The following is a 19,415-nucleotide window of genomic DNA, read 5'->3' as shown; positions in this document are numbered from 1 at the left end:
AGTTTTTGCTATTTTGTTAGAATTAGTTTTCCAGCAATTTAATAAAGTTATTATTGTTCTATTGAAATTCCAATCTGCGCATGTGTCAACTCCAAAAACGGATTAGAAAAACCGCGTGCAACCGTATTCTGAAATTCTGTGTACGGTTCTCATAGACAACAATGTTAAAATAACCGCATACGGTTTTCCAACCGGAGGCAAAAACGTGGTCGACAGCGTTTTTGCCTACGGTTGAAAAATCGGCAAAACCGTATCCGAGGCAAAACGGATGCAATCGTACACAACATTTGGAATACGGTTTACAATGCATTCTCTATGCATTTCAGATACAGTCGTATACTTTTTTTTGCGGAAAACCGTATAAGGTTACCGTATTTGAAAAACGTGGTGTGAACCCAGCCTTACACCTACAATGATAAATGGCGGCCTGTGTCTTTTGAGGCAAAAAAAAAAAAAGAAAAACGCTGAACAAAAGTTGGTGTCTTATTGTGGCCCCATGAGATACAACGCAAACGCACAATGTGAATACAGTTTAAAAAAAACAGAAAATAAAGTACACGTATATATAGTTGATAGCCAGGCCGTGTATCAGGCAGCGGTATTACTATATTCTCCACAGTCTCCCGTGAGGTAATGCGGGGTTGGACATCCCGCCCTTCTACGGCCGCGGCTCACACGAGAGGCGGGAAAATCCCACGCCCCGCCCACAACCTGCGGCCGCGCACTGGCCCCGCCCCGCTGGTGTCGTCACGCCGCCCCTGTTGCTCTTCCTGGAAACCCCGTGTTGGTGTAAGGAGACTGGCGGCCGCCATTTCGGGGAGTCGCGGGTGTTGCCGTTGTTCGGTCCAGTGAAGCTGTTGTCCTCCCGGCCGCGGTCCCGTCTCTTCTCCCGTCCTCTGTACGCCGCGGTGTCCGCCGGTAACGACGCCCTGTTCTCTTTGTAGATCCAGCCGCCGTTTCTTTTTTTTTTCCCTCAGCGCAAACAAGGCCCGAGGCCTAAGGAGCGGTCAGCCCGAGCAGCCCCGGGGCGCGCCTCAGGTGAGTGTTCGGTGCTCGGGTGTGGAGGTGGCGGTGTGTGCGCGGTTGTGGCCGCCATGTTTTCGTCTTGTTGTGTGGGGATCCGCTGAGCCCCTGTGTGTGAGGCCCGGAGACCCCGCGGCCCCCATATGGTGGCTCCCCAGCACGTGCCCTTCCCTGACATTGCTCTGCCCCCTGGTATACAGTATATACCGTCATGTATACCCGTGTTCTCATCTGTGACGTTACGATGCGGCTTTTTTCCCCCGTTATTGTGAATCGCAGTTCGTATTGATGGCGTAATACACTCCACTGCGGTGTTTTCCATCCACTGTGCATTTAGCTATTGCAAAACTACAACTCCCAGCATGCCCGGACAGCAGAAGGGGGTTGTAGTTTTGTATCACTTAAAGGTACTGTTCCTGCTGGGAGCTTTGCACTGGCTGGAGGCACTCAAGGCATGCTGGGAGTAGTAGTTTTGCAACAAGGGGGGAGGGGCAAGCCGGAAGTTGTAGTTATGCACCAGCTGGAGCAGAGTTTCCCAACCAGGGTGCCTCCAGCTGTTACAAAACTACAACTCCCAGCATGCCCGGACAGCCTTCGGCTGTCCGGGCATGCTGGGAGTTGTAGTTTTGCAATAACTGGAGGAGCCCTGGTTGGGAAACGCTGAGCTAGAGGCTTAGGGGTATGATGTGAGTTGTAGTTTTGCAACAGCTGGAGGCTCCCCGGTTGGGAACCACCGAGCTGGAGGCTTAGGGGTATGCTGGGAGTTGTAGTTTTGCAACAGCTGGAGGCACTCTGGTTGGGAAACACTGAGCTTGAGGGTTAGGGGTATGATGGGAGTTGTAGCTTTGCAACAGCTGGAGGCACTCTGGTTGGGAAACACTGAGCTTGAGGGTTAGGGGTATGATGGGAGTTGTAGCTTTGCAACAGCTGGAGGCACTCTGGTTGGGAAACACTGAGCTTGAGGGTTAGGGGTATGATGGGAGTTGTAGCTTTGCAACAGCTGGAGGCACTCTGGTTGGGAAACACTGAGCTGGAGAGTTAGGGGTATGATGGGAGTTGTAGTTTTGCAACAGCTGGAGGCGCTCTGTTTGGGAAACACTTAGCTGGAGGCTTCACATCTGTGAGGTTACAATGCGGCTTTTTTTCCGTTATTGTGAAACGCAGTTCGTATTGATGGCGTAATTCACTACATTGAAGTGTTTTCCAACCATTGGGCATTTAGCTATGGCAGAACTACAACTCCCAGCAAGCCCGGACAGCAGAAGGGGGTTGTAGTTTTGTATCAGTTGAAAGTACTGTTGCTGGTTTTTCAACAGCTGGAGGTGCCGAGGTTGGGAAACACTGAGCTGGAGGCTTTGGGGTATGCTGGGTGTAATAGTTTTGCACCATCTGGGGGACACAGTGCAGGCTGGGAGGTGTAGTTTTGCAACAGTTGGAGGCATGCTGGGTACAGTAGTTTTGCACTAGCCGGGCACACTTTTTGTGCCTCGGAGGAGTAGTTTTGAAACAGTTGGGGACATGCTGGAGGTTGTAGTTTTGCACCTGCTTGGGACACACCATTCATGCTTGGAGTAGTAGTTTTGAAACAGCTGGTGGAACACTGGGCATGCTGGGGGTTGTAGTTTTGCACCCGCTGGAGGCACACTGGTTGGGAGACTCCTTTATTTAGGGCAGTTGCCAGCACGCCCTCAGGGCTATTGGCTTCCATGCATTACCCAGATGCCTTTTGGATACCAGGATATTCATCACTTTCCCTGGTTAGTATTGGGTGCATCAGTACACAGTGTGTAGTCAGCTGACTTACTCTTCTAACTGTGAGGACATGCTGGGAGTTGTAGTTCTGCAACAGCTGGAGAGCTCAGACAGTTCTTGCCATTAATAATTCAGATGATGTGACCAATACTGATCATTCAATCTGAATTTAGAAGGGGTTGGTGGGGTACAGATACTTATTGGACCAGTCATGGCACAATCACTGGGGTCCGATGAGTAAAGATGGCCGCTGGAGCTCCTGTGACCTCCTCCCGGACGGCTCTGGTGATCTCTTCCCATGGTGTGCCTTTTGACAGACCAGAGAAGTAGATTTCAGATATCAGTAAACAATGCTTTACCTATTCATAGCACTGATCAGTATTATCAATCAAAATATTTTTATAGTGAATAAGCCTCTCCAATAAAAAATGTAAAACTCCTCATTTACCAATTTACAAATAAAAAAGGTAAAGTAAACAAACGTACCCAGGCATTAACACAGTGATACCAAGTAGAGATGAGCGAACTTAAAGTAAATTCGATTCCTCACGAACTTCTCGGCTCGGCAGTTGAAGACTTAACCTGCATAAATTAGTTCAGCCTTCAGGTGCTCCGGTGGGCTGGAAAAGGTGGATACAGTCCTAGGAAAGAGTCTCCTAGGACTGTATCCACCTTTTCCAGCCCACGGGAGCACCTGAAAGCTGAACTAATTTATGCAGGATAAATCATCAACTGCCGAGCCGAGAAGTTTGTGACGAATCAAATTTACTGTAAGTTCGCTCATCTCTAATACCAAGCTGTTAAAATATGTTAATGATCCATGTACCATAAACTGCGTAAACGTAACAAAAGCAAAGTCCAAAATTCCTGATTTTTTTGTCACTTCATATTCCAGAAGAAAGTGATCAAAAAGTCACATACACAAATGTGGTACCAATAAAAACTTATCACAACGCAAATAATTACCCTCCTACAGCCGCGTATACAGGAAAAAGTTAGAACGATGCTTATGTTTAAAATGTTTGTATTTTTTTTTTAAACCGGTGTAGTAATAGTGTGTAAACATGGGGATCATTTAATCGTATTGACCCACAGAATAAAGGGAACATCGTACGTTTAGGATACAATGCAAGTGGAGAAAACACAGCGTCCGGCACTCCGGTTTCAGTACTGTGGTAGGGTAGCAGGTGGTGGCGAAAAACAGTATAAATTCAGCTGTTGTGGGGGGCTTGTTCACTAGAAAGTCAGTTGTACAACGCACTAAAAGAGAAATGAGCCGTGCAGCACTCACCAGTTATTGCAGCTTGACCATCACTTTATTGGCAGGGATAACAGCAACATGCGGGAGGAGAGGAGAACGTTCTCCTCTCCTCCCGCATGTTGCTGTTATCCCTGCCAATAAAGTGATGTTCAAGCTGCAATAACTGGTGAGTGCTGCACGGTACATTTAGGATACGTTCACGATCCTGTGTAGATTTGATGCGCAGGATTTGTAACTGCCGATAAGGCGCTGTGATCAGTCATTTAGATGACACTGAAATCTGCAGCAGAAAATCCTGTGCAGAATACTGTACGTGTGAACGTACCCTTAAAGGGGTACTCCGGCCCTAAGACATCTTATTCCTTATCCAAAGGCTAGGGGATAAGATGACTGACTGCGGGGCTCCCGCCGCTGGGGACCAGACATCTTAACTCCTGTCCAAAGGATAAAATATCTAGCGGCGGAGTACCCCTTTAAAGCCATCTAGCTTGCTTTGATGCATTGACATTGGTGAATCTGGGCAAGTCACTGCCCTGGGAGAGATCTGCTATAGAAGCCTATTGGATCTCACTGGATGATCAGCTGACCAACGCAGAACTACTAAAGGACGTTACTAACACAACTAAGGCTGGGTTCACACTACGTTTTGTCCCATACGGGAGCGCATACGGCAGGGGGGAGCTAAAAGCTCGCGCTCCCGTATGTCATTCATTTCAATGAGCCGACCGGAGTGAAACGTGGTTGACCACAGTTTTAGGTCCGGTTGTAAAAGCGCATACGGCGCAAAAATGAGCCGACCGGACCGAACGTTTCACTCCGGTCGGCTCATTGAAATGAATGACATACGGGAGCGCATACGGTCACATACGGGAGCGCGAGGTTTTAGCTCCCCCCTGCCGTATGCGCTCCCGTATGGGACAAAACGTAGTGTGAACCAAGCCTAAGACAAACAGTAACACTGGTTTGAAACTCTGACCTCCGCAACAATGGTCCTTACTTTTGATTGTAGGAATACACCTTTAACCCCTAGAGGACACAGGGCCTGCATGTGTGCCCGATGTATTAAAGCGAGCTGATCGCATTTCATACCTGGTTGCTTAGGACTCATTTCTAATGCCGGACATCACCGATCATGGTGATGCCTAGCATTAACCCTTTAGACGCCGTAGTCTGTTGATTCGCATCTAGAAGTGCCAAGATGCACTTGCTGGTTAGCTCAGGGAGCTATCACTGCGGAACTGCAGGCTCCCGATCAGCTGAACAGACTGCTGGAGGTCTTACTTTGTTCTGCAGCCTGTACAGGTAGTGCCGATAACACTGATCAATGCTGTTCTATGGCAGTCTGTAGTAATGGAGCACTGATAACACTGATCAATGCTGTTCTATGGCAGGCTATAATGGAGTGCGGAAAACACTGATCAATGCTGTTCTATGGCAGACTGTGGTAATGGAGCGCCGATAACACTGATCAAAAAGTGTGAGCCCCCTTTTTCCAATTTTTAAATAATGTAATATAAACTAAAATAAAAATGTGATATCGCCGTGTGTATTTCCGCTTCACTAAAAGTACATAAAGAAAAATAATGAAGTCCAGAATTGCAGATTTTTAGAAACCAATCAGAGGCCTTTTCAAAAATGAATGAAGCGATCTGGTTGCTATGGGTTACTTAGAAACTTTTCTTCTGGACAGATTCTGATAAGTCTCTCCCATTGATTTTCTCACAGTAGTAAAATAAAACCTATATAAATTAGTGCTGGGCGATATGGCCTAAAATTAATATCACAGTATTTTTTTTGCTATCACGGTATTACCGCCTCCCCCGCGAGCCGGGTCCCTGTGCTCACTAGCGGTGTCAAATGTGCCCCCCCCCCCCCCCCCCGCTAGCAGGGTCCCTGTGCCCCAGCGAGCGCTACCATCACCACTAGCGGGGTCCCTGTGCCCACTAGCGGTGTCACAAGTATTCCGAGCGCGGCTCTGTTCCCCGTCCCTGTCAGCTCTTATGGGAACAGATTTAAAATCCTCGCGCGCAGCTAACGCAGTACTACGCAAATAGCGTAGGGCTAACGCTAGGCTCCTAGCGCTGCCTACGTTAGCCCTACGCTATTTGCGTAGTCCTGCGCAGTACTAAGTTAGCTGCGTGCGAGGCTTTTAACTCTGTTTCCGTACCCTAAGAGCTGACAGGGACGGGGAACAGAGCCGCGCTCGGAATTCTTGTGACACCGCTAGTGGGCACAGGGACCCTGCTAGCGGTGGGGATTGATCGTGCTCTCGGGGACACAGTAAATGGATTAGCCACGCTGGGCTCTACAATTCATCCGGAGGGTGGGGGGAGGGGCCCGACCGGTATAGCGATATGGGCAAAAATCCATACCGTGGGAGAAAAAAACGGTATCCGGTTCCTACCGGTATACCGCCCAGCACTAATATAAATTGGGTATCATTGTAATCATACGGACCTACAGAATAAAGATAACTTTATTATTGTGAAGTACAATTGGTGGAACAGAAACAGGCCTGTTACGGATTTTATTTGAAGGTTTAAAGCATTATGGCTATTAGAAAGCAAGGAGGGGAAAAAACGAAAATTCAAACTATAACTCCCATCATGCAACTGTAGTGAAGCATTCAAAGGGCAGATTTTAGTCCCTGCGTGCTGGAAGCGATTGCAAGGTCAAAGTACAACTGAGGCTATGTTTACTCGAAAAATATTGCTCAACTCTGAAGTGTGCTTTATGTGGGGGAAACTTTTCTTACATATAGTTAAAAATTAAAGTGCAGGCAGCTGTTTTATGCCATTGGTGAATATTTTTATGAGTTACCAGCTTTGGCACACTTGACAAATAATGTCCCACTGGTTGGCATGGGACTCTTCAAGAAGGTTTTAGAATGTCCTTGCAGAGTCTGTAGTTGCAGAACAGCCGGACTCCCCATAAAGAAGGCAGACACAGCTTATCATCCTGCCTTCCTAATGGCTATATAAAGTAATACAGATCCCATCGGGCGTTCACGGCCTTCATTCAACAATCATGTGATTGGTGGGGAGGAGCTTGGTCCTAGCCGGCCCGGATCAGACCCCTGCAATGAGTCTCAGGGACAGTCTTCCCCCTGTACCTGGGTTTTCTATTTTGGCACTTTTGTTATTTAAATAAAAAAAATCTCTTGCTGTTTGGTACCTATATAATATGGGGCATGTGTGCAGAACACATGACTTTGTGGGATCATGACAAGCCAGTCCATGCGATAGATCCCTTCATTTCCTACTTGATGTACTTCCTTAGTGATTTCATTGGAATATTTTGGACCTCATAGATTGTTCAAAGCATGTGATGCTCCTTTAAACTCACCTGGGCAATATAAAGATAACACCTGAAAGCAGATGAAAAGGAGAGAAGTTCACTTGTCTTTGCATTGTGTGTCTGTGTGTACCACACGAAGCATGAACAACAGGAAGAGAACGTCTGAGGACTTGAGAACCAAAATTGTGGAAAAATATCAACATTTTCAAGGTTACAAGTCCATCTCCAGAGATCTAGATTTGTCTTTGTCCACAGTGCGCAACATTATCAAGAAGTTTACAACCCATGGCACTGTAGCTAATCTCCCTGGGCGTGGACGGAAGAGAAAACTGATGAAAGGTGTCAATGCACGATAGTCCGGCTGGTGGATAAGCAGCCCCAAACAAGTTCCAAAGATATTTAAGCTGTCCTACAGGCACAGGGAGCATCAGTGTCAGTGTGAACTATCCGTCAACATTTAAATGAAAAGCTATGGAGGACCCCACTATGGAGGAGACCCAGGAGGACCCCACTGCTGACAAAGACATCAATAAAAAAATAATAATAAAAAAAGAGCAACACTACATTTTGCCAAATTAAACTTGAGTAAGCCAAAATCCTTCTGGGAAAACATCTTGTGGACAAATGAGACCAAGATAGAGCTTTTTGGTAAAGCCCATCATTCTACTGTTTACCAAAAACAGAATGAGGCTTACAAAGAAAAGAGCACAGTACCTACAGTAACATATGGTGGAGGGTCAATGATGTTTTGGGTTGTTTTGCTGCCTCTGGTACTGGGGGCCTTGAATGTGTACAAGACACCATGAAATCTGAGGATTACCAATGGATTTTGTGTCGTACTGTACAGTCCAGTGTCAGAAAGCTGGGTTTGCGTCCGAGATCTTGGGTTTTCCAGCCGGACAATGACCTCAAACATACGTCAAAAAGCCCCCAGAAATGGATGACGACAAAGCGCTGGAGAGTTCTGAAGTGTCAGCAATGAGTCCAGATCTAAATCCCATTGATCACCTGTGGAGAGATCTTATAATTACTGTTGGGAAAAGCCGCCTTCCAATAAGAGACCTGGAGCAGTTTGTAAAGGAAGAGTGGTCCAGCATTCCGACTGAGAGGTGTAAGGAGCTTATTGATGCTTACAGGAAGACACTGATTTCAGTTATGTTTTACAAAAGTTAAGGGTACCAATAATTTTGTCCAGCCCATTTTTGGAGTTTGCTGACCTTTATGTCCAATTTGCTTTTTTTCGTCCCTTTTTTTGTTGTTGAGTTCTAATACACACAAAGGGAATATGTGTGTGTGTGTGTATAGCAAAACATGTGCTGCAATCCTTTACTGTGAGAAATACTAAATTTTCTAGAAAAACTTCAGGGGTGCCAACATTTACGGCCATGACTGTATATTTCTCTGGCTAAACAACATAAGAGAAATCAATCATGTGATGTCTTACCATATGATTCTCAAGGATATATAAGTAGTAAACCAAAGGATTGTTATTGTAAGGTAGTGCTAAAGGGCTATAAATTCTAACAGGTTCCACATAAGGTTACGTTCACACGTACAGGATCCTAAGCAGATTTGATGCGCAGGATTTGTAACTGCCGATTAGAAGCGGTGCTCAGTCATTTGGTTTACATTGAAATCCTGCGCAGCAAATCTGCATACGTGTGAACGTACCCGAATACAGTATCTAAGGACTCTTTCCCACTACTGTTGTCACATGGTAGTATGACGGCCTCCAGGGAAAATAGTGGGAGAAAAAAATGGCTGTTTTTGTTTCTTCCGCTGAAACAGTGGTGCCCGACTGACCCCATTGACAATAAGGGGGTCCATCAGGACCCGTTGTTGCCCACCAGTCAAAATGAAGGCTGTCAAACTTAAGAAAAGACTGCCGTTCTCGACGGAGGCAACTGCAGTCTGAAAGCCTAAAACTGTTTTTTTAGTAAATTTTATATTTACTTTGGAGAAAACCAATTCAAATCAACCCGTGCCAGAAGGTTCTACAGACTATAGGGGAGATTTATGAAAACTTGTGCAAAACAAAAGTGGGGCAGTTGCCCATAGCAACCAGTCAGATTGCTCTCTTAAAGGAGATCTGTAGTGCAATATAAGTTATAGATCATGGGGGGGGGGGGGGGGTCCGAGCGCTGGGGCCCCCGTCATCCCCTCTACAGGGCCGCAGCAGTATGCTGGAAAGGGGGCATGCCGTCCCTGCATGACGCAGGGGGTGTGTCTGCCGCAGCTTTATGCTGGGGATGAAACTTCACTTCCTGCAGACTGCTGCGGCCCCATCCAGGAGATATCCTTTTGAATAGGGCATAAATTATTTTGCGCTGGAATACTCCTTTAATTTTTGAAAATGACTGAAAAAAATGAGATGTGATTGGTTGAGCACCTGCACCACTTTTGCTTTGCACAGATTTTCATTAATCTCCCCCTATGTCCTGGATAGTCAGGGTGCTCCCTGCTGCCACCTCTGTCCATGTCAGGAACAGAGGTGGCAGCAGAGAGCAGTGTGGTCAGACTGGAAAGACTATGGGGGAATTTCATTGCCTGTGAATGCTTCCCCCACATTTTATAAGAGTTGCACGTTTTTCACAAATAGAAACTTATTAACATTTAAACTATCTTGCTACATGTGGCCCAAGCTGGAGTAAAATCGCACAAAAATCTTGATCATTTTAAATAGTAGAAATTGAGTAAATCGCTGACCATGGCGCGCTACAGTGAAGACTAATTTTACAACCTTCCCCTTTATGACTTCCTCCAGATCATACAGATAAATACTGTGGGGGAGGTTTATCAAAACCTGTCCAGAGGAAAAGTTGTCCAGTTGCTGCCCATAGCATCCAATTAGATTGCCTTTCATTTTTAACAAGGCCTCTGAAATTGTTACGGCTTTGAACCACCACTTAGCGTATATACAGCCCATACACTAGGGGATTCCCTCTCTTTAAACAGGACTTTCAGTCACTAAGTACCAGCCCTTTCTTTCTAAGTGTGAATTACATAGAACTATGGTTAGGTCCACACTGCCGTTTGCATCTGACCCGTAAAGAGTCAGTTTGTTTTGAGGTAAACGGACCCTAAATCTGGTCGGATTCAAACTAGGGATAGACAGATATAGTTTTTTTTAGGGCCGATAATCGAGGAGGTTAGGGCCGATAACTTATACCGATATTCTGGTATAAGTTATCGGCTATCTATTCCCCCCGCGACACCGCTGCATATCATTGATTTAAAGCGGGTGCTTTAAATCAATGCACTGCTGTGGCTTTTGCGGTGCCATAGGCCGCCACCCGCTTCTCTCCCCCTGCCTGTCCGGGGGTCCTGAGTCCTATCACCGCCACCGCTTCCCCCATCCCAGGTTTTATAATTACCTGTTCCAGGGGTCCACTCTACATCTGGCTCCGGTGGTGTCCTCCTGAGCTGTCACTGTGCGCACTGACGGTGACGTCACGTCGCGCACGTCACTCGTCATTGCGCATAGCGTAACGCAGGACGCAGCTGGAGCCAGAAGTAGCGTGGGCCCGGGAACAGGTAATTATAAAACTGGGGATGGGGGAGGCAATGGGGGGGGGGGGGGGGGAGCCGTCGCGGTGCATTATCGGCAAGGTAATTGCTGATAATGCCCAAAATCGGTCGATCCCTAATGCAAACGGCCACTGCGGGGTCCCCATTCACTGGCATGAGGTCCATTGGTAAGCCGGGAGTTTAGCCGATGATTAAAAAAAAATGGTGCTTGCACCATTTTATTTCTGCCGGCGAAGCTCCACATAACAGCCCGACGGCAGTGTGAACGAGCCCTGATTACAAATCTGTATAAGTTTGTCACCAATTGTTTTGACAAGTTGTTTTCTCTCTGGTGTACCACTTTAATATTGTGTAGTTCAAAGAAAATAGTGTGTGAAGTTGTCTCCTGTCTGTCTGCACTTTAAATAGGATTATCAGTAGGACTTTAACCCCTTAAGGACTCAGCCCATTTTGGCCTTAAGGACTCAGACAATTTAATTTTTACGTTTTCATTTTTTCCTCCTCGCCTTCTAAAAATCATAACTCTTATATTTTCATCCACAGACTAGTATGAGGGCTTGTTTTTTGTGTGACCAGTTGTCCTTTGTAATGACATCACTCATTATATCATAAAATGTATGGCGCAACCAAAAAACACTATTTTTGTGGGGAAATTAAAACGAAAAACGCAATTTTGCTAATTTTGGAAGGTTTTGTTTTCACGCCGTACAATTTATGGTAAAAATTACATGTGTTCTTTATTCTTAGGGTCAATACGATTAAAATGATACCCATTATTATATACTTTTATATTATTGTTGCGCTTAAAAAAAATCACAAACTTTTTAACCAAATTAGTATGTTTATAATCCCTTTATTTTGATGACCTCTAACTTTTTTATTTTTCCGTATAAGTGGCGGTATGGGGGCTCATTTTTTGCGCCATGATCTGTACTTTTTTTTGATACCACATTTGCATATAAAAAACTTTTAATACACTTTTTATAATTTTTTTTTAAATAAAATGTATTAAAAAAGTAGGAATTTTGGACTTTTTTTTTTTTTTTTTTCGTTCACGCCGTTCACCGTACGGGATCATTAACATTTTATTTTAATAGTTCGGACATTTACGCACGCGGCGATACCAAATATGTCTATAAAAAATGTTTTTTACGCTTTTTGGGGGTAAAATAGGAAAAAACGGACGTTTTACTTTTTTATTGGGGGAGGGGATTTTTCACTTTTTTTTTTACTTTTACATTTGTTTTTTACACTTGAATAGTCCCCATAGGGGACTATTCATAGCAATACCATGATTTCTAATACTGATCTGGTCTATGTATAGGACATAGAACAGATCAGTATTATCGGTCATCTCCTGCTCTGGTCTGCTCGATCACAGACCAGAGCAGGAGACGCCGGGAGCCGGACGGAGAGGGGACCTCCGTGCGGCGTTATGAATGATTGGATCCCCTCAGCAGCGCTGCGGGCGATCCGATCGTTCATTTAAATCGCGAACTCCCGCAGATGCCGGGATCTGTATTGATCCCGGCACCTGAGGGGTTAATGGCGGACGCCCGCGAGATCACGGGCGTCGGCCATTGCCGGCGGGTCCCTGGCTGCGATCAGCAGCCGGGATCAGCCGCGCATGACACGGGCATCGCCCCGATGCCCGCGGTTATGCTTAGGACGTAAATGTACGTCCTGGTGCGTTAAGTACCACCTCACCAGGACGTACATTTACATCCTGCGTCCTTAAGGGGTTAAACCCCAATTTAATGACCTATTAGTAAAAATGCTAAATCTGTATCTGTAGATTGGATGAGCATAAACCGACCCCTCAAAGTGTCTTGTTTTATTAATCTAGATCAGTAGTCTCAAACTGTGGTCCTCCAGAGGTTGCAAAACTTCATCTCCTGGCGTGCCCAGACAACCATTGGCTGTCTGGGCATGCTAGGAATTAAAGTTTTGCACCTCTGAAATACCACAGTTTTAGACGACTTATGTATTGACAACTGGAAATCGACAGGTCTTATGGGTTCATGCAAATTAAATATCTGTCCTTTGTGAATCGCCAGTAATCGTTCCTGCAACAGGAAATTGATCGCAGAATGAGCCGTAACCATGTTTTTAGTCTCTGTAGAGCCTGATCTCCTGGGACTGCACAATACACTTGGACCTCGCTGGAGAAACTAAACTGAGTAATCATTAAAGTTGTTATAATGGTTAAAAATAAATGTCATCAGGAAGTGATGTATAACAATACGATTGGGAAACACTTCACAATAAAATTACTGTAACCTGAGTTGTAGTTATGCAACAGCTGGAGGCACATCGGTTGGAAAAACACAGCTACAGGCAACTAGGAGGCTGACTTTACCATGCTGTACCTACCTACAGGGTGGGCCATTTCTATGGATACACCTTAATAAAATGGGAATGGTTGGTGATAACTTCCTGTTTGGCACATTAGTATATGTGAGAAGGGAAACTTTTCAAGATGGGTGGTGACCATGGCGGCCATTTTGAATCCAATTTTTGGGTTTTCAATAGGAAGAGGGTCATTTGACACATCAAACTTATTGGGAATTTCACAATAAAAACAATGATGTGATTGGTTTTAACGTAACATTATTCTTTCATCAGTTATTTACAAGTTTCTGACTACTTATAACATGTGTTCATTAGGCTGCCCATTGTGTTGGATTGTCAATGCAACCCTCTTCTTCCACTCTTCACACACTGATAACAACACCGCAGGAGAAATGCTTGCACAGGCTTCCAGTATCCGTGTACACTGCTATATACTACTATATACACCGCAGGAGAAATGCTTGCACAGGCCTCCAGTATCCGTAGTTTCAGGTGCTGCACATCTTGTATCTTCACAGCATAGACAATTGCCTTCAGATGACCCCAAAGATAAAAGTCTAAGGGGGTCAGATCGGGAGACCTTGGGGGCCATTCAACTGGCCCACGACAACCAATCCACTTTCCAGGAAACTGTTCATCTTGCTGGAAAAACTCGGAACGTGCCAGGTCTGAGCATTCCTAGATGAACAGTTTCCTGGAAAGTGGATTGGTCCTCGTGGGCCAGTTGAATGGCCCCCAAGGTCTCCCGATCTGACCCCCTTAGACTTTTATCTTTGGGGTCATCTGAAGGCAATTGTCTATGCTGTGAAGATACGAGATATGCAGCACCTGAAAATACGGATACTGGAAGCCTGTGCTAGCATTTCTCCTGCGGTGTATATAGTAGCATATAGTAGTATATAGCAGTATATAGAGAAGAGGGTTGCATTGACAATCCAACACAATGGGCAGCACATTGAACACATTTTATAAGTGGTCAGAAACTTGTAAATAACTCATGAAAGAATAGTTACGTTAAAACCAAGCACATCGTTTTTCTTGTGAAATTCCCAATAAGTTTGATGTGTCACATGACCCTCTTCCTATTAAAAATCCAAAAGTTGGATTCAGAATGGCCGCCATGGTCACCACCTATCTTGAAAAGTTTCCCCCCTCACATATACTAATGTGCCACAAAAAGGAAGTTATCACCAACCATTCCCATTTTATTAAGGTGTATCCATGTAAATGGCCCACCCTGTAGTCGGGTCTACTGCAAGGAGAACTGTGGTGCAACATTTTATTTTCCCTGTGCGCAGGCTGCAAAAATGTAAAAAAACGAAAAAACTTACTTTAACTCACCTACCTGGGCACGGTGACTCCTACTGTGCTCAGCGTATTGCCCGCTGCAGCAATGTCCCGCTCTCTCCCTGCTGCCCGGGCTCCATACATTAGTGCGCTCAGCCTATCACCAGCCGAGGCGGACATCGCTGCAGCCGGTGATATGCTGAACACAGTATGAGTCAAGGTGCCCTGGAAGCAGGAAGAAGACAAACATCAGTGTAGCGGGACGCAGATATTGGCGCAATGGGGGAATGTAAGAAGGTGAGTTAAAGGGTACCTTTCATAAAAAAAAATATTAGACTAATGTGTGCAGAATAATTTTCCAATGGCATGTTATTAAAAAATATGCTTTTCTATTTAATTTTCCACTTTGAAAAAATGACCAAGGGGCCTTCCTACAAGTCCCAGGCCGCAAGCCTTTAAAAAATTTTTTTTTAAAAAAGATTTCAGACTGATGCTGGAGTCTTAAATCTCAGACTGCAGCCGGGACACAGACAAGCTCAGCACTGCTCCCTGGCAGGGAGCAGTGCTGAGCTTGTCTGTGTCCTGGCACGGTCCTACTTCCAAAGGATTTCAGCGGCGACTGCTACGAGCTGAGATTCTGATCAAATTATTCAATACTCTGCCCCTTGACATCTTTTTCCCTATGCAAAGGATAGGGAATAAGATGTCTGATCACCTGGGTCCTGCTGCTGGGGACCCCACGATCTCCCTGCTGCACCCGGCGTTCGTTTGAAGCGTCAGGTGCAACGAGCCTCTGCCCTGCATCGCTAGTCATCCGGCTTGGGGCGAAGTTGGCTCTGTGCACCTGATGGCCGGTGTGTCGCAGCTGAGATTGTGGGGCTTCCCAGTGGCAGGACCCCCGTGATCAGACATCTTATCCCCTATCCTTTGAATAGGCGATAAGATGCCTGGGGGGGGGGGGGGGGGAGTACCCCTTTAAGTCTTTGATTTTTGAGCAATTACAAATAAGACTTTCTTTTCCTTTTTAGATTCACCATAATGGCTGATGACATTGATATAGAAGCGATGCTAGAAGCGCCCTACCGGAAGGTGAGGAAGATTTGTCACATGATTTTATTTTTCAAGCTAGTTATTTCTTGAAACTACTGCAAAAAATGTTAACTAACACCCCTGGAGCTCTCGTGACTTATCCCTTGGAGATGTTACATAACTTGAAAAGTAAATATTTACTGTAAATGTGATGATTTTGTGCAGTAGTTTTGACTTCAGCGTGATAAATAAATGCCCATCTATCTCTTTTTGTAGACTTGCCTAACGATATATCACCTCTACTCCCATGAATTCACCTTTGATTCCAGTGTGAACTGTCAATCATAAGGTAGTAATTGAGTGACGTATCGCTGTACCGTGGTCCCCTAGGTAAAAAGACTTGCCTATGAACTGCCGAGCTTCGGTTTGGCTTAGCGACAAGGTGAATAGAGTGGTTCTGGGAAAGAAATGGGGCTCCAAGAATATCCACATTCACCAGCCGAGATCAGGGCAGTTCAAGCAGATTCTACTCTGCAATGTTCGTTATACTTTGTGATTTTTTTTTTTATTATATTTTTTTTTATTAAAAGTGAAAAAAAGTTTGACATGGGAAGCATCCAGCCTTTTAGTTAAAAAAGTTGACCAGATTCTTGGATCTCCCTCTAAATCATTTTAATTGAATTTTTTTTGTCGTCCCCCCCCCCCTTTTTATTTTTTTCTATTTTTTATTTTCCCCCTTTTTATTGAATAACCGAATGACTACTATGCTGTTCTGTACCTTTTGAGTTCAGCAAAGTTCTGTCATTGTGTAACACAGGTTTCTTGTACTGTTTTGGTGCATTATGTTACTGTGTTGCCCTAATGCTAATTTCCTATTACGGAAATGCATATCTACCTATCCTCACCGTAACCTGTAATTTGCATGCATAAGCATAGAGAAGCTCAGTATGACTGAGATGATGTTGTAGCCTATGCATTTGGAATGCCTGTATATGACATTGGATTGTGGTCCATTAACCACATCACCTTTTTAATAAGCTTCTTTATTTATTGGCAGTTATCCCCTCACAATGAAGATGCTGGGCATAATGTAATGGCTCCCTGAGCCTTTGTTAAACATGGATATTTCCGTGTTCGTAGGAACTGAAGTAGGGAAATGTTTAGGTTTGACAGGTACATATTTGCTGATTTTTCTTGGGAGTCGACGTTACTAAAGCAGTGTGAATCCCTGTTTGCTTCAGGGCGAGATGTGTGACAGAGGTGGCATCAAGTTCTTACAGTCCCAACCCACCAACGAAAATGGGCGAAGATCACAGGAATGGCATCGGTCACTGGAATTGGATAGTGGTCGCTGCTAGCGCGGCCACTTTGGGCTTAGGCAAACGATAGCCTTGGTACTGACCATAAGGACCACAGCACCTAACCAGTGTTTAAATCAATACAACTTTCCACATGTAGGCAAAACCCACAGCATCAGCATTTTACAGTCACAGGATGCTCTAGTACATGAACTTGTCTAAGTATAGAAGACTAAACCCAATTGCACTAGTTAATTGTAGCTTTTATAGAATATTATTGACATTGTAGTGGAACTTTTAAAGAAGTTCCCATGTATATTTTTTATATTTTTTTTATTTAGCCTCACACACAATATTTTTTTTAAATAATTTAGACATTAAATTTTTTTGTTTATTCTCTCATTCCAATCCCCTTTACCCTTTGCCCACTTGAATTATTTCCTCTTCGCCCTCATGATGTTCTTCTATCAACCCTGCTTAGGACGAGAACAAACTGAACAGTGCCAATGGACATGAGGAGCGCAGCAAAAAGTAGGTGCATCTGAACTTATAGAACCTATTTGCCCAGTGAAATACAACTTATTCCCCATCCGCAACATAAATGTCTGATCGTGGGTCTTCGACCGCTGGGAACCCATGCTTTTTCCTTAAAGGGGTACTCCGCCCCTAGACATCTTATCCCCCTATCCAATGGATAGGAAATAAGATGTCAGATCGCGGGCGTCCCGCCGCTTGGGACCCCCGCGATCTTGGCTTTGGCACCCCAGACATGCCGGATGACTGGCGATGCGGAGTTGAGGCTCGTGTCATGGTCACACCCGGCCATAACGTCACGAGCCTCCTGCGCTGCACCTGAAGCTCTAAACGAATGCAGGGAGATCCCCTTTGGATAGAAGAGAAGATGTCTAGGGGAAGAGTACCCCTTAAAGGTGACCGCAGATCTGAGAGGAGAACGTGCTGCAGATGGCACCAGCTCCAGTCGTTTCTATAGGAGCGCTGGTGCTGCAAAACTACAGCACTCGTGTCTCTTCGATGCTCATATAGAAATGAATGGCACACATGTCATCTGCAGCAAGGTCGTCTTAGAGATCAGGGTTCCGTTCAGGACATTGCGACAATCTCAGATCAGACCCCGCGCAATCAGACACTTATCACCTATCCTGTGGATAGGTAATGCGTTGTAATTCACTGGACCACCCCTTATAATTTGTTACTTTACTAATGTTATTGTATTACCTAAATTCTCTTGCATATAGTCCAATTTATAGATTTGAAACAATTTAGAACCTCTCGGGCCATATGCAGATGTGGTGGATTTGTCATGGTCCAAATATCTGCAAAAAAAACCTGAATTTGTATCTATTGAGGTTTATTGAAGCCCATACACACAGGAGTCTTGAATGTACGCTACACTAGGCTTTCATGTCCTTTACTTTAGGGTTATCCAAGGTTTAAAATATTTCGAGTATATTACATAACTTTTATAGAATGGAGATAATTTGTAATGACATAAATTGTGACTATTAGGCTAAGTTTCCACTTGGTTTTTTTTCTGGATGTTTTTGGAAAACCGCCATTGCAGTTTTTGAGCCAAAGTCAGAAGTGGATCCATAAGGGACGAGGAATGTAAGTCCTTCCTTTATGTTTCCTATTCCTATTGAATACACTTCTGAGTTTGGCTCTAACTGCAGTGGCGGTTTTCCAAAAACTGCCAGAAAAAATCAAGTGGAAACTTGGCATTACGGAGAAGTCTGCAATTTTCTACACTAAATCCTAAAACTAAAAATGCAATGTAAACACAGATAACTTCATATCTTCATAAAACACCTCAGTTGTGATTATTTGTTAAATCTTTCTCCTGACGGCAAAATCTTTGAAAAAGCTCACTTTGAGTAAGAAAATGCATCAAAACGGCGCTGAGTAATTTAGGCTTCTGGTTACTGGAGACTGGGGTAGAGTTAAGCGAACCTACGGTAAATTGGTTTGTAACATACTTTGTGCCATTGATGACTTTATTCTGCATGAGTTAGTTCCGCTTTCCAAGTGCTCCGGTCGCCTGGAAAAGTCCTGGATGACTAGGACTGTATCTGCCTTTTCAAGGCAACTGGAGCACTTGGAGAGCGGAACGGACTCATGCAGAATAATCAATGTCTGAGCCTCAAGGTTTGTAAGGAACCAATTTACTGTAAGTTCGCTTAACTCTGGCCAGGGGATAAGGTTGGTCTCGTTAGGGGAATTGCAGTGATTATACTCAACCTACCTCTCTGCAAAGCAATTCATGGAAAATATGAGCAGCGTAAAGAAATCTCATCTGCTCAGAAATAGAATCAGTATGGTTGGAAACTCATACCTGCCACATCAGCTAAAACAGGTAAGCACAACCCTACTTAAGAACTTCTACATTAATCTCTAATAGCCTATGATACACTATATTAGCAAAAAAAGATTTTTTATTTTTTTTATCAAAGATAAAGGGGTATTCCGGCTTTATCTTATCCCCTATCCAAAGGAGAGTGGATAGGATGTATGATCGCTAGGGTACCGCCGCTGGGACCCCCGCGATCTGTGCAGCCCTGCCTCCGAGACTT

At 44.7% G+C, this 19,415-nt stretch overlaps 1 protein-coding gene across 6 annotated transcripts in view; it reads left to right on the top strand.

Annotated features, from left to right (window-relative positions):
• The first annotated feature begins 614 nt into the window (after positions 1–614).
• Positions 615–19,415, top strand: part of RBM39 (RNA binding motif protein 39) — a 40,798-nt gene continuing 21,997 nt past the window's right edge. Inside the window, exons 1-4 of one of the 6 annotated variants that reach the window (XM_056548724.1) lie at positions 615–1,038; positions 15,529–15,589; positions 15,806–15,878; positions 17,309–17,358. Coding sequence is in view for 2 of the 6 variants with exons in the window: in XM_056548719.1 (XP_056404694.1) it covers positions 15,539–15,589; positions 17,309–17,358 (101 nt within the window). In the remaining 4 variants the exon portion in view is untranslated. Of the gene's footprint in view, positions 1,039–15,528; positions 15,590–15,805; positions 17,359–19,415 lie in introns of those variants that run through there. The other 5 variants (XM_056548721.1, XM_056548722.1, XM_056548719.1 and 2 more) reach the window with 5 other exon arrangements.

This window comes from Hyla sarda, chromosome 12, assembly GCF_029499605.1.
Source record: "Hyla sarda isolate aHylSar1 chromosome 12, aHylSar1.hap1, whole genome shotgun sequence".
NCBI lineage: Eukaryota > Metazoa > Chordata > Amphibia > Anura > Hylidae > Hyla > Hyla sarda.
This window is presented reverse-complemented; position numbering and strand designations above follow the sequence as displayed.